General features: G+C 37.7%; 1 protein-coding gene across 1 annotated transcript; it reads left to right on the forward strand.

The window, feature by feature from the left end:
- The first annotated feature begins 1,038 nt into the window (after positions 1–1,038).
- On the forward strand, positions 1,039–14,493 carry LOC121429324 (dimethylaniline monooxygenase [N-oxide-forming] 2-like). The gene is made up of 9 exons (XM_041626332.1): positions 1,039–1,281; positions 6,156–6,290; positions 7,050–7,313; positions 9,359–9,559; positions 10,045–10,100; positions 10,995–11,225; positions 12,009–12,174; positions 12,534–12,778; positions 13,709–14,493. The coding sequence occupies exons 2-9, from the start codon at positions 6,176–6,178 to the stop codon at positions 14,021–14,023; spliced, it is 1,593 nt and encodes a 530-aa protein (XP_041482266.1). The 5' UTR covers positions 1,039–1,281; positions 6,156–6,175; the 3' UTR covers positions 14,024–14,493.

A 14,493-nucleotide genomic window follows, 5' to 3' on the forward strand; every position in this document is an offset into this window, starting at 1 on the left:
TCATTAATCAGAAAGCAAATTGTGGTAGATTCTGTATTCTGTCAAACCTTGACAGATAAAACCCGACAGGGGTAAATTACGTGGAGGTCAACAACTTGAACTCCAAACCCTTTCTGTCGTTTACAGCGAGAAAATAATTAGCTGAAGTGTTGAAACACCCCTCGCCGTATGTGTCATCTCCTGTAAAACTTACCCATCCCCCACCTGCAGTCATGTCCTCTCTGTCCGTCTCACCCCCCTCCCTCTCCCATCTATAACACCATAGAGATATATTATTAGTTTGCGTTACTATATATCTCTATGACATACACAGGCTTCAGTTCTCTCACGTCATTATCTCACCCCCCCTCCCGCTCTCTTCCACCCTTTCTCCCACTCCCCATGATGAAGATGTGGTAAATTAAACAAAATATATATTTTTCTCATTTCTCCGATTTGACCATCTGGTAGTACTAGACAAAGTGGATATATACCGGGGACACATTTATCTATGCTTTTCTCAGTGAATGATGGGGTGTGTGTCAATTCAATTCAATTCAATTCAATTGAAGTGTCACTCTGTATAGGCCTATAAGAAGGAATCTGGAGGTAAATTAAAACTTGTCACCTTTTATGTAATATGAATAATACCGAAATAGTTACCAATGAATAAATGACACATGCATTAATATTAACTAAAGTCTCGTTTTCTATGACCCATGCAGAAAGAAGAAAAATGGGATCTCTTCAACTGAACTGAACACCAAGTGAAAACAGACCACACACTACTCACCAAAGCTGGAATAAGAAGAATGTTATAATTGATTTTCATGATACTTCATTATTCATTTATTTATTCCTTAAAGCAGAAAGAAAACCGCAGGATGGAGCACATAATAAACAGCTCAAAAATAGTTTCTAATTTAACTTCAACTGCCCCTCTTCGTTTCATTTTACCAGTGTACTTTGCACCGCGCGTAGCGTCAAATGTATCCATTAAAAAAAATGTATCAAAACGACCTTTAATTGATGAGAAGGAAAGCCCTGCATGGGGATGTGACGATTTCATCGTGAGTTCATCGATACTGCCAGCTGCTATTTCATGCAAAAGGCGTTGAACTCTGCATCAACTTATTGGTCACGAACATATTGAATGGGTCATTATTCTGATGCAGTGACTTCCCCCGGCTGAGTAAACAAAAAATACTCAAAAAAAGATCGGAATCGACTCATGCTACATAACATTCTATTACGCACATCACAGCGAAGTCACATTATCTAGAACAAGCCACCCGTGCCAAGGTAAGCAATTATAATACTGAATATTCGATACAGAATATGTTTTCAGGTTGTATTAGTGATCTTTATGATAATAAAATAATCTTGTCCGTCGCATGTCACGCTATGTAAATGTGCTTCCAAAATGGACAAAAGACAGCATTATTATGTTTATCTTCTGATGTGTTATACGCTATATCCAGGGTAGGCCCTGTAAATCATGTATATGGTTTGATGGCGATATGTCATACAGATTCGCACTTGTATCATGAATCGGTACAGTATTGCATATTATTCCGTGATTTACTAAGTAGTTGCTACTGCATATCCATAGTCCTAGATGTAGTATTGTCCACAGCTAATGTAGAACTAACAACATGCCTTACTCTTATTTCCCCAATGTAGCCACTTCGACAACAGCAAATGATTGTCCTAAAATTCACTCATCTCTTCCCTATTTCTACTACCTAGGCCTGTAGTAGAAGTTGAAGTCGAAAATTTATTACCAAAAATATATTACACAAAGACAATGTTATTGATGTACAAATAAGAAAATAATGTCTTTTGTAAAAGGGGACCACAAAATAATAATAATTATACTTGCTTATATAGCGCTTAATACTTACTTTGTCAGAATTGTATAAGCGCTCTACAGTATATGCAGCATAATTACCCCGGCTTTAGCAGTGTAGCAATAGACGCAGATCGGGTATAAATATATCTCCGGTTAATTTCCTTTCAAAATCCATAACGGGTAATCATTAAATGAAACTGAAACCTTTCACATGAAAGTAGTTATACCATACAACCGGGGAAGTTATGCTATGTTGCAACGTTATACATGTAGGTCTGTACCACGTACGTTCATACTGAAATGAACACTGAGACACCAGTGTGTTCAGTGTGGAACACAAAACACTGTGAATCATATTCACATAGTCGACCCGTGTGAAAACGCTGTGAACTGTCACACTGTCGAGGTGTCCACAGTCTGACAACATCTTCACACTGTTGAATTTGAGCACTTTATCAGTGTGCATAATGTTTTCACATTGTCCGGTATGAGAACAGTTGTGTTCTTTCCAGCAAGGGTAGTAGTGTAAACTTGACACGGACAGATGATCTACGAAACAGTTCAATGACATTTGCTCCGCAACAAATTCCACACACAAATGGAATGACCAACTCAGTCCACCAGTCCACCTCATCAAAAAGTTAATTTGAATAAAAAGAGAAATATCCAACAAGCATAGCACTGAAAATTTCTTCAAAATCGGATGTATAATCAGAAAGTTATGACATTTTAAAGTTTCACAAAACAGTTATAATTATACACATACTGGTCGGTATGTATATGAGGAAGCTGATGACGTCATCCACTCACTATTTCTTTTGTATCTTATTATATGAAATGTGAAATTTTCTAATTTTCTCCTCATTGACAGATGAAACGACAATTAATTCCTCCCTGAACATGTGGAATTAACACATGCATGGTTTACTCAAGTTGGCCCTTCTTTAGTCAAATTTGTAAAAGATGAAATATTGTATAATTCAAACAATAAAAAAACAAAAGACAAAGTGAATGAGGGACATCATCGACTGTCAATTTGCATGTCACTGAGTTGTGCATATCACTGTATTGTGAAAAATAAGCGAAACTTTAAATTGTCATAACTTTCTTATTTTACACCCGATTTTGATGAAATTTTCAGCGTTATGCTAGTCTCATTTTTCTCTATTTATTCAAATCAACGTTTATCTGGGGTGGACTTGAACTATTATGTAACACTATACCCTTTCTTACACCTAACCCTAAACCTGACATAAGACCCTATTGCAATATAAAGCCTGGAGCAAATGACATATTATGTCAACTAAATCGGGAAGTTTTTGTGGTGATTGTGATCATTATTCTGAGCATCATTTTACGAGCAAGATGATATGTGGTTATGAACGTGAAACTATAGTTGTATTTCTGTAAACACAAAGTCATCTGGATCGTGGTATAATAAACGCATTTAATGTTTCCTATCTTGTGATTAGAATGCAATGAGAATAACATTTGTTTATTCTTGGTTTACTAATGGGAAACTACTGGGAGCTTCTCCATCTTCTGATTAAAACATTTCATTCCTTTTTACTATCATCAGTATGTAGGCTAATTACTTTCACCAATGTTATCAAAATTATTATCATTATTATTATCATCATCATCATTATTATTATGTTCATCATCATCATGATCATTAATAATATTATTAACAGTTTAATAATCAGATTATAATCAGTAGTGGAATAGGCCTATATTTTTTACAATTCGGCTTACCAACAGATTCGCATCGCAGCTGGCATTTAATTTTAATATTTTAAGGGTAAGACCACTTTCTATGGCGCACATTTCAGAAGGGCACAACAATATCCAAGGCAAATGAGAAGATCTTTGAGACCAATAGGACATCAAAGATCATTGCCTTGGTTGCATTGGATTAATTTAAGCCCTGGCATATTGTTGTCACAATGTAAATTACATTGAAAGTTTTAAGAAAGAGAAAACCATTTGCTCTATTAAATTATTAATGTTGTAAATAAGGGTGGACACATGGCAAATTCCACTCTCTCACCAAGAAGTTTATTATCAAGATAATGACTGGAATAAAAAAAATATTTCTACACTTAATGAATATTTTCGACAGAGTGGAATTAAAATTGCTAATTTGTCACAGTGGAAATATTTCTATTTTTGGCTATTAGAAGGTGCATCACTGTTACAAAATAAAGTTGGTTTTGACAAGAATGAAAATTTTGTTCACAGTGTGTACTGTATGTGTTTATTTTTCAGCAGAGAAATAATTGTCATATTTCCATGGCAGTCGTTCGCGAAGTGGTAAAAGTATAGTGGACGGTTTCGCCGTGAAAACACACTGTCAGTCGGTAGGCCCTACTAGTTCGCACTGAATTCTGTTCACAAAGTGTTTAGTGTTCATACTAAATTCTGTTGACAGTGTGTTCTAGATGTTCACACTGTGTACTATTTATTCACATTGTAACTTGTTCACAGTGTGTACTATATGATCACACTGAATTTTGGTCACAGTGTGTAATAGTTGTTCCACTGAATTTTGTTCAGTGTGTATTAGTTTTTCGCACTGTATTCTCTTCAAAGTATGTGCTAGTTATTTGCATTCTAACTTGCTCACAGTTTGTATTAGATGTTCACTCTGAATTTTGTTCACAGTGTGTAGTAGTTCTGCTGAATTCTCTTCACAGTGTGAACTATAGTCGTTTGTACTGTATTATCTTCACCGTATGTACTATGTTTTCACAAAGTATTCTGTGTAGAGTGTGTACTAGGTATCAACAGTGTATTTTGTCCATGGTGTGTACTAGGTATTAACACTGTAACCTGTTCACACTGTGTACTAGGTATTAACATTGTATTCTGTTCACAGTGTATATTAGGTATTAACACTGTATTCTGTTCACACTGTGTACTGGGTACTAACACTGTATTCTGTTCACAGTGTATACTAGATATTAAGACTGTATTCTGACCACAGTGTGTACTAGATATTAACACTGTATTCTGTCCACAGTGTGTACAAGGAATTAACACTGTATTCTGTCCAGTGTGTACTAGGTATTTACACTGTATTCTGTTCACAGTGTGTACTAGGTATCAACACGGTATTCTGTCCAGTGTGTACTAGGTATTAACACTGTATTCTGTTTACAGTGTGTACTAGGTATTAACACTGTATTCTGTCCAGTGTGTACTAGGTATTAACACTGTATGCTGTTAACAGTGTGTACTAGGTATTAACACTGTATTCTGTTTACAGTGTGTACTAGGTATCAACACTGTATTCTGTTCACAGTGTATATTTGGTATTAACACTGTATTCTGTCCACAGTGTGTACTAGGTATTAACACTGTATTCTGTTTACAGTGTGTAATAGGTATTAACACTGTATTCTGTCCAGTGTGTACTAGATATTAACACTGTATTCTATCCACAGTGTGTACAAGGAATTAACACTGTATTCTGTCCAGTGTGTACTGGGTATTAACACTGTATTCTGTTCACAGTGTGTACTAGGTATCAACACGGTATTCTGTCCAGTATGTACTAGGTATTAACACTGTATTCTGTTTACAGTGTGTACTAGGTATTAACACTGTATTCTATTCAGTGTGTACTAGGTATTAACACTGTATGCTGTTAACAGTGTGTACTAGATATTAACACTGAATTTTGTTTACAGTGTGTACTAGCTATTAACACTGAATTTTGTTCAGTGTGTACTAGTTGTTCCACTGAATTTTGTTCAGTATGTACTAGTTGTTCGCATTGTATTCTCTTCAAAGTGTGTATTAGTCATTCGCATTGTAACTTGTTCACAGTGTGTACTAGATGTTCACACTGAATTCTGTTCACAATATATACTTTTCTATTAAATATGCACACTATTCTCTGTTCACAGTGTGTAGTAGGTATCTACATTGAATTTTGTTTATAACGTTTACTTTATGTGTTTATTTCCAGCAGAGAAAATAATTGTCATGTTACCATGACAATCGTTCGTGAAGTTCCACTGTGACATACACGCAAAGCTGACTAATATGAAAAACTCACTTTTAAATCGAGGACATACAGCGAACTGTGTATAAGAAAGTCATTGATTCACAAAGATATAAGGTGTCCTTGGTTATATATTGAAATTCTTCGTATTCTTTGCTTGAAATTATTCCTATAAATAATTTCTCTTTAAAAATGTCTTCAATCCACAATATTTGTATTTTGTGTGCGTAAATGAGAAACTTTAAGAAAAGCTTTATAAATAGTCCAAGGTCACATGTAAAACGGTGAAATATATATTGTAACTCCAATTTTCAGATCATCACTAATATTTCGCCATGGCTGTGAAAAGGGTTGCTGTTATTGGGGCCGGGATAAGCGGTCTGGTTTCTACCAAAAGCTGTCTCGAGGAGGGATTCGAACCTGTGTGCTTCGAACAGACAGAACAAATAGGTATGTTGATACCATGCTACTATTCTCTCGAATCTAAAGATATTTGCGTGCATTACTATGCCCAAATTTTCCAAATACATTTTTTTTTAATTCGAATTTTGAAGTTATTTAAAATAATTATTCATAATTCAGTTTAATCAATCGTTGACTAATTACCAATATGTGGAACGGAAAGGAGAACTTTTTAGAAATTAAAATTAACTTCAGTTGGTTTATTTTTACTTTATAAACTATGTGCTTATTTAAAGCGTGCCTTTTTGTGGGGGACACTGTGATTAAGATCAGACTATTTGAATAATCTTCGTGCCACAAAACATATGAATAAGTGTGTATTAGATTGTTCTTTTGATTCCACTTGATTGATGGGACTACCAATTTGAGTATTTATCGGTCTTTGATATCTCGCAGTTACATATACCAACCCGATCGATTTTGTACCCTTGAAGAAAAAAAAACACAATAGGTTTGATCGGTCTCGAGTCGGTTTGTTCTTTGTATGACTGTAACATTAATCATGAACATGATGAGAGAATAATTTTGCTGAGTTTGGAAATAGCCACAGGGTAAGAATATTTTATTCAATTCAATTCAATTCAAATTATGTGCTTATCTATTCACGGATGTGTTATTTTTTATCCAATCTCTCATTCGAACTAATTTTAATGTTTACTGGGAGGAGAGGGGCATTTTCTTTTTTTTTCTCCCCCTCTCCCTCTCTCTCTCTCTCTTCCTGAACATGATCTATCATTTTGTCTCCAGGTGGTGTCTGGGTAACCAGCGACCGAAGGGCCCCTGGAACAGAGACGAGGGGCGCCATCTACGACTGCCTCATCACAAACTCGAGCAAGGAGATGATGTGTTTCAGTGACCACCCTTTCGATCCATCTGTCTCGCCGTACATCCAGGGCAATCAGGTTCTAAACTATTATCAGGATTATGCCAGACATTTTGATCTCGAGCCGCATATACGATTGAACACGAGGGTTATTCGTGTGGAGCCCATGGAAGACTTCGATAAGACTGGTAATTTTTTTCATCTTCATTTGTTGTTGTTGTTGTTGTTTCGGGGGATTCTGGATATTTGACTTTGAAAATGATATAAACAATTGAAATTAAAGTTATTCAATATCAAGTTAAATATGTATTACAATAGTTATTTAGATATCTCAATATATTCATGATAGTACACATGGGTGTCGATCGGTATTCTTGGTTGGGGGGGGGGGTGATTGACACAAAAGTTATTGTGGATGGGGATCTTTCAACATTACGCCCCACTAAAATCGCAAGTTAGGACATTTAGGAGAGGTTGATGATGCATGGTGTTCTTGGAAATTCCTTCATTGTTGTAGTGTAGTGCACTTTTATTTTATTTTTTTTTTAAATTCAATTTGTGTTACAAGTAAGCCTATTCTAAACTCATACGAAAGAAAAAAATGACAAAAATTGTCTGGACCATGTACATACATGTAGTGATCTGTTGATTGAGCATGATACACAGGGGCGTCGATCCATTTTTCAGATTGGGAGGGGGGCAAAATCACGAATCAACGTTCCAAAGGCGCTCGATCACACAAAACGAACAAACTCACCCACACCCCCACACACATAGGCTTATATTTATATATGACTCATGAGAAAGAGACGCATATCTCACCCTCATCAACAATGCGAGCGCGAAGCGCGAGCTGAAATCTTTTTGTATTACATAAAAACAGGAAAATGTACCTGTTTAGGTTTGTTTGTAGTAACTCATGAGGAGGATAGATACATGTATCTCACTAGAGAGCGAGCTGAAATTTCTTTATATTCTGACCTGAAAGCTTGATATTCTAAGCATTTTTGGTACCAATGATTAAGATGGGTATCTAAAAGAACAATGGATGCGAGCGCAAAGCGCGAGCTGAAAATTTTGATATTTCGATCTGGAAAAAAAGACAGTTTAATGGACGCTTTCAATAAAGAACAAGATATATATCCAACAAAAGATTGTTGCAAATCGAAGCGGGAGCTCTTTTGAGGTTTAGAACTGAAAACGGGACATTCTATTCACGTATTTAATCATGGGTTTTTGGTACAAAAAAATGATGCGAGCGCGAAGCGGGAGCTGAAAATTTTTATATTCCAATCTGAAAAGCAGACATTTTGAGCACGATTTTAAATCAAAATCGAGTTGGTACATCTATCTCAATCTCGCTTGCTGATTTCAGTGTAGCATTACAATCTTATTTTATTTTTTTAGCTGCACATGCGGAATTATTGGGGGCAATACGATATGTTTGCCTCCCCCATATTTTCATTGGTGGGGCGATCGCCCCCTGCCCACCTAGGATCGACGCCTCTCTGTATACAACTTCTCTCTTAAATCTAACCCGACTGGCAATATCTTTTTTCTTCTTAATGCATGATGATAAAATGCAGATTCGGACCAATTAGCACAAATTACAAACTGTGTGGCTTCTCGTGCGCCATCGGGCACCGTCATTCCTTAGACGACTTATTCTTGCCACCCTTTTACTCCCGTTTATTTTTCCACCCTTTTGAATTAATTGATTTATTAAAATCAATTTATTCACCACTGATGGGATGGAACACCCTATCAATAAAAGTTGTTTTTCATTGGGGTCCTTTTATGTCATGTGTTTAAAAATATCATATACATAAACATTTCATTCTTTTTCATCTTGAACCTCCACCCATCTGTTTAATAGTCCTGAAAAGAATGTTTTTATTTAATAACAATATACACAAATTGCGAGGGAAACAAACTGATTGATGGCATACTATAATCATCACTATAATCATCATGATCAAACTTTTCATTTTTTTCATCATCATCATTATTTTTCTACCCTAAATTATTGGGGGGGGGGTGATAATACAAACCATCCCCCACTTGAAATATTGGGGGGTATATATCCCCCCATCCCCCCGTGATCGACACCCATGATAGTACATTGTGTTTAGAGGCCTCGAAAAAACATGGTATTTGGAAATTTCATAGTTATCAAACTGCAATTTCATCTGAAAAAAATAATATGTCATGGAGTCCTACTGTTTCTTCCTAGGTCAATGGCACGTGGAGAGCCAGGGCCCGAGTGGTGAGGTCGACGAGGAGGTGTTCGATGCGGTGATGGTGTGCTCAGGGCTTCATAACAAGAGCTATATTCCCTCTCTTCCAGGAATGGATGACTTTAAGGGCGACATCGTTCACAGTTGCGACTTCAGGAACGGAGAGAAATACGCTGGAAAAACCGTCGTCGTCGTCGGTAAAGTCTTTTCCCCTTTAGGATTATTGCTATGTCATATAAGGAATAAGGAATGTAAAAATTATCCTATTACTTTTCGTTGAGATTCATATATATCAATATTCGGACTAACGCGTTTATATTTTATACGTCATTCGAGTGATATTCATTTTATTTGAATTAACGTTAAGTGCACAAAATAAAGGAATTTATCATTGTCTTCCCCCCCCCAAAAAAAAAAATCACTTTTGTTCCCGGGATGTACAGTTTGAAAGTAGCTACATCAGGCATTGTCAGGGGTATACCGATCAGTATCATATATCAGCTCACGTGTCTTGTATGTAAATTTGCCTCTCGTTCCATCATATCCATTTCGTCACTTCCTAAGTTATGTAAGATGCCATTGGGGGAGTACGCATGGTGCCAATTTACTGAATTATGGAAAACATTTTCTCTCCTAATACTGTAGTGTTTCTTTTTTTAAATACTCGTTTCTTTTCAAATAGGTGGTTCGCATTCGGCGGGTGATGTAGCGGTCGACACCAGCAGGCATGCGAAAATGGTAAAAACATACATCTCTCTTTCTACCAATTGAATGATATCGGTGACAGTATTCCTGTAGTCCTACTCAATCAACTCGAACACTATATAATGAGCACATTTCAACTGTTCGAAGGCCTACTCAAAAAATGATGATGAAAATTAACATGAGATGATTATATGTTTAAACATGAGTGACGCATAATTCCAGGCGCCGCGGAACGGTTCTGAAAGTGGGTGGGGGGGGGGGGGGGGTGACCATGCCAAAAATTACAATCAGATGGTAATTTTTTCCCGTTTTTGTACACGGTTTTGGAAAAGTCGGGGCGAAAGAAAGCCCAACCACCCCCATCTCCTTTACCACGGCCCCTGTATTCTGCTTTGAGTGAGAGTACACCGTTACACCGTTACAACACAAACAACGGCAACAAAATAACAGTAGCAACAACAGCAACAACTTACTGGCTTCCCTGTCTGCAAAGACGGACCGGCATGACCGCGGGTGTTGTTTGCTGAAGATTGTTTTCTTGAAGTCAAGAAGTCAAAACAACTACTGGATATTGATTGAATAGTAAAATTACAATTGACAACGTCTCGAGCAACTTGTCAACGCGCGTAGCGCAAGCGAATAATCTTTGCGCTTACAATGGCAAAATTCGCAGGTTGGGAGGCTTTGAAAATGTGCATTTCCAAGACTTAATCGAAGTCTTCAAAACGGATTATCTGTGGGACAGAAAGAATATAGTTGTCACAAAGTCATAGAAAACAAGTTTGCATTCCCGGGTTTGCATTCCTCATTCCATTTCCTGTGTAAAATGCTCTGATGTAGATTCATCGCAACTACAGATGTAACAATCTTTGTCCTTATCCTATCGGAGACATTCTTTTTAATTTTTCTTCGATTTATCTTGACCAGACCTATCTTTCGATGAGGACCGGTACGACAGTGCTACCCAGGCAGGGGCCAGGGGGTGCTCCCATCGATACGTACATCAATCGTCGAGTCAGGGGCTTGGTGCCCCTCGCCCTGTGGAAGATGTGGATGAAGTCATTCATCTCTTACCGGTTAGATATGGACAGTCTTGGCCTAAAATCCGACAGGCCACTCTTCGCTTCCACTAGTCTGATGGTCAATGATACGATAGGGGTAAGGACCCCCCCCCCCAATTTTATAGCTCCACCAAGTCATCCTAGGGGTAGAGGGGAGGGGGCACTGGACAAACATTGGCAAGAGCAAACCGGGGAGCAAAGGCATTTTTGTCCATCATCGTTCCAAATTCAGAACTGCATGATTGAAGTGAAGTGCCGAAATTAAATCCCGCTTTCGGGGAAAATATGAAAATAATACTGTTAAAAAATCCCATTTATAATTTAGCAGACAAATTGTATTCAATGCTGTAAAGCACATTGTTGTCGATCTTTGATCCCTTTTAATAATTCAGTATCGTTCCGGCGGGACCGAGTTTTCCAAAACTCCGAGTTAGCTGGCACCCTATTGCCCCCCCCCCCCAAAAAAAAATCCACCTTTTCGCATCTTTTTTCCCGCTGTCTATTAGGAATATTGTAGAATTTGATGGGAAAAAATGAAACTGCCAGGAGAGGGGATACACTCATTCCCAAATCCCAGCAAAATAATGTTGGCCTACTTGCAAAATATAGTTCAATGTCACTAACGATAAAGGAGTATTAGAAAGTAATTGAAATAGAGGACGGCAAGTAACTATTATGATAAAAAATAAATAAATATAACACGCAACACGTTTTGCCAATATTCCAGCATGTCCGTAAAAAGGTAGTAATAAGATTATACAAACGAATAATTCAAATAAAAGTACCCTTAAAAATGCACCCTTTCTCTTTCTTTTTAATCGCTTTAATTCGAAGCGGAGAAAGTGACTGTGTAAGTTAAATTTTTCTTTTCAATCTTGAGGTTCGGATCTGGTGCGGTGCTCTCAAAGCCAAACCTAACATCGCTCGCTTCACGGAAACCGATGTCATCTTCGTCGACGGCACCGTGATCGAGAACGTCGATGCGGTCATCTTCGCGACTGGTTATGAGTTCAAATTTCCATTCATCGACAAGTCCATCCTGCAAGGTTCGATTCTTATTTTATTCGCCTACTTGCATTTCTCTTTTTATTTCTGTTTATTTCGTAGAAGCGAAGTATGTTTTCATTTTGTGTTCGCTTATCCAATATTCAGTTTTCTATCAATGACCTTCAAATTCTTTTTCTTTCTTCATTTCTTACTTTTTTCCACATAATGGAGCGCGGCAAGTACATCTATACTGTGCTTATGGCATTGCAATACATATTTTGTTTTAAGACCTTCATTTAGAAAGCCGAATCTTTGATTTTCATGTTTGTCAAAATGAATTTTTACCTGCGAACCCATCACATCATAAACAAATCAATAATTGTGTATCATCGGTCGTTTTTTTTTTCATCTCAATTAGAGTCTTATGCAGATCTGGAACTTTATTGGCACGTTTTCCCGCCGCGTCTAGCCCACCAGACAATAGCCATGGTCGGTGCCACCAACTCAGTAGGTGCCCAAGGGCCCATCTATGAACTCCAGGCCCGTCTGGCGGCGCGGGTCTTCAAGGGACTGGTCGAACTACCATGCCAGGAGAGAATGCTAGAGGATGTAGCCAGGAGGAAAAATATCTTTAAGATGATCTACGGCAATCCGAAGATACATGTACGTATAACCTGGGCCCCGTCTTACAAAGAAATACGATTGATTCGATCAATCGCAACTATGGACGGCCAGCAACGTCAACATCTATTTTGCATGTTTGTTCAAAATATTTTCTGGTTGTGATATATATTCATACACACATTGTTTTCTTGAAAATTCACTTTGCTTCTCTGTGTTACAAAGGATATTGTACGAATTTCCTCCAGAAAAAACATGGCACTGATGGATTTCTATAGTTACGATTGATTGGATAAGAGGGAACCCTGTTATCAGTTTTCCAAAGTGTTTCGATTGATCCTTATCAGTATCAACTATACAAACCCTGATGTCACAATTCTTCGTCTGGAAGAAAAGAGAAACTCCAGGATGGGTCTAACTAGAGAATAGCTTTCAATCGTTAATATCAAATAAATCAACCATTTTTCCTTTGTAAGACAAGGATATGAACCCCGTTTCTTGAAGTTTGTGTTCACTTTACAAAATGCAAACAACGAATAGGAAGTGCTGCAGAGGTCGGGACTGTGTTTGGAGAGCTTGGGGTAGAGCTATAGTAGGCCTATTTTCAACAAAACAAATCGTATCAGATTTGCTTAATTATCTAGCCGACTCAATGTCTTGGACTTTTATTAATTACTTTTTGTTTTGCTCGCATTCTTGATTTCTGACTTAGGGGAGGGCATAGCCGAATTTTGGCTCGTTCACTCTACTATATAGAGCACTTTTGTTTTCTTTGAATATTGTACGCCATGAAATATTATAAGAAACTCCAGCTCTCTATATATTCGTCTGGTTCATTAGGCCTACCAACGGTTTACAAATAACCCCTAATGTTGATCAATAATGACGGTCATGTTTACAATAGGATATTTAAGGATTCTTACGTAGGCCTATGTTTTTAACTTATTCTATTCATTCGATTGAATTTTCTAGTTTCCACCGATCCCGTACTGTGACATGGTAGCTGCAAAGCTCGGATGTCTACCGCGGTTCACGGATCTGCTGAAGTCGGATCCGGTACTTGCCTTCAAATTCTTCTTCGGTCCCAACTATCCACCATTCTACCGGTTGGTTGGCCCCCATGCATGGCCAGGAGCCCGGGATGCAATCATGAAAGCAAAACACAACACGGTCAACCCGACCAGGACCCGCAAGGTTCGAAATCCAGGAACTGATCAATCGAGTCTATTTTTCATGTTTCTCTTGGTTGTTATTCCGCTCCTAATTTTCCTAATGATCTTTACGTAGTTTAATGGATACAATAATAAATGATAATCATGGCCATACGCAGCGGGGGAGGGGCAGTTGTCCCCCCCTCCCAAGAAGTGTTGAGAAAAATTCTTTATTTTTCACAAATCCTTCAATTTCAATTTAGAAAATACAAAAGCGCACCCATCACAGCTCGGTTGCTTCGCTCCCTCGTTTTCATGATTAAAAAAATTGCGCGCATCTTGATCCTGGAAAAATTATGCGTACGGCCACGATGATAATGTCAATATTTATAAAGCGTTTAATACAGTTTTATAAGCGCTGATGAATATTACCCCGGCTTTAGCAAAATAATTGATGTCTTGCCCCACCCCACCCGAATGTTGTACATTTGATAGAGTCAGGTTTGGGGAATGCTCTCTGTCGGGTTAGGGGCTTGGGGGCAGCTGTGTCTTGAATATTACAACATGCATGTGTTGATATACTAATTATCATCTTTAGAAAGAAAA

Source organism: Lytechinus variegatus, chromosome 15 (assembly GCF_018143015.1).
Source record: "Lytechinus variegatus isolate NC3 chromosome 15, Lvar_3.0, whole genome shotgun sequence".
NCBI classification, from domain to species: domain Eukaryota; kingdom Metazoa; phylum Echinodermata; class Echinoidea; order Temnopleuroida; family Toxopneustidae; genus Lytechinus; species Lytechinus variegatus.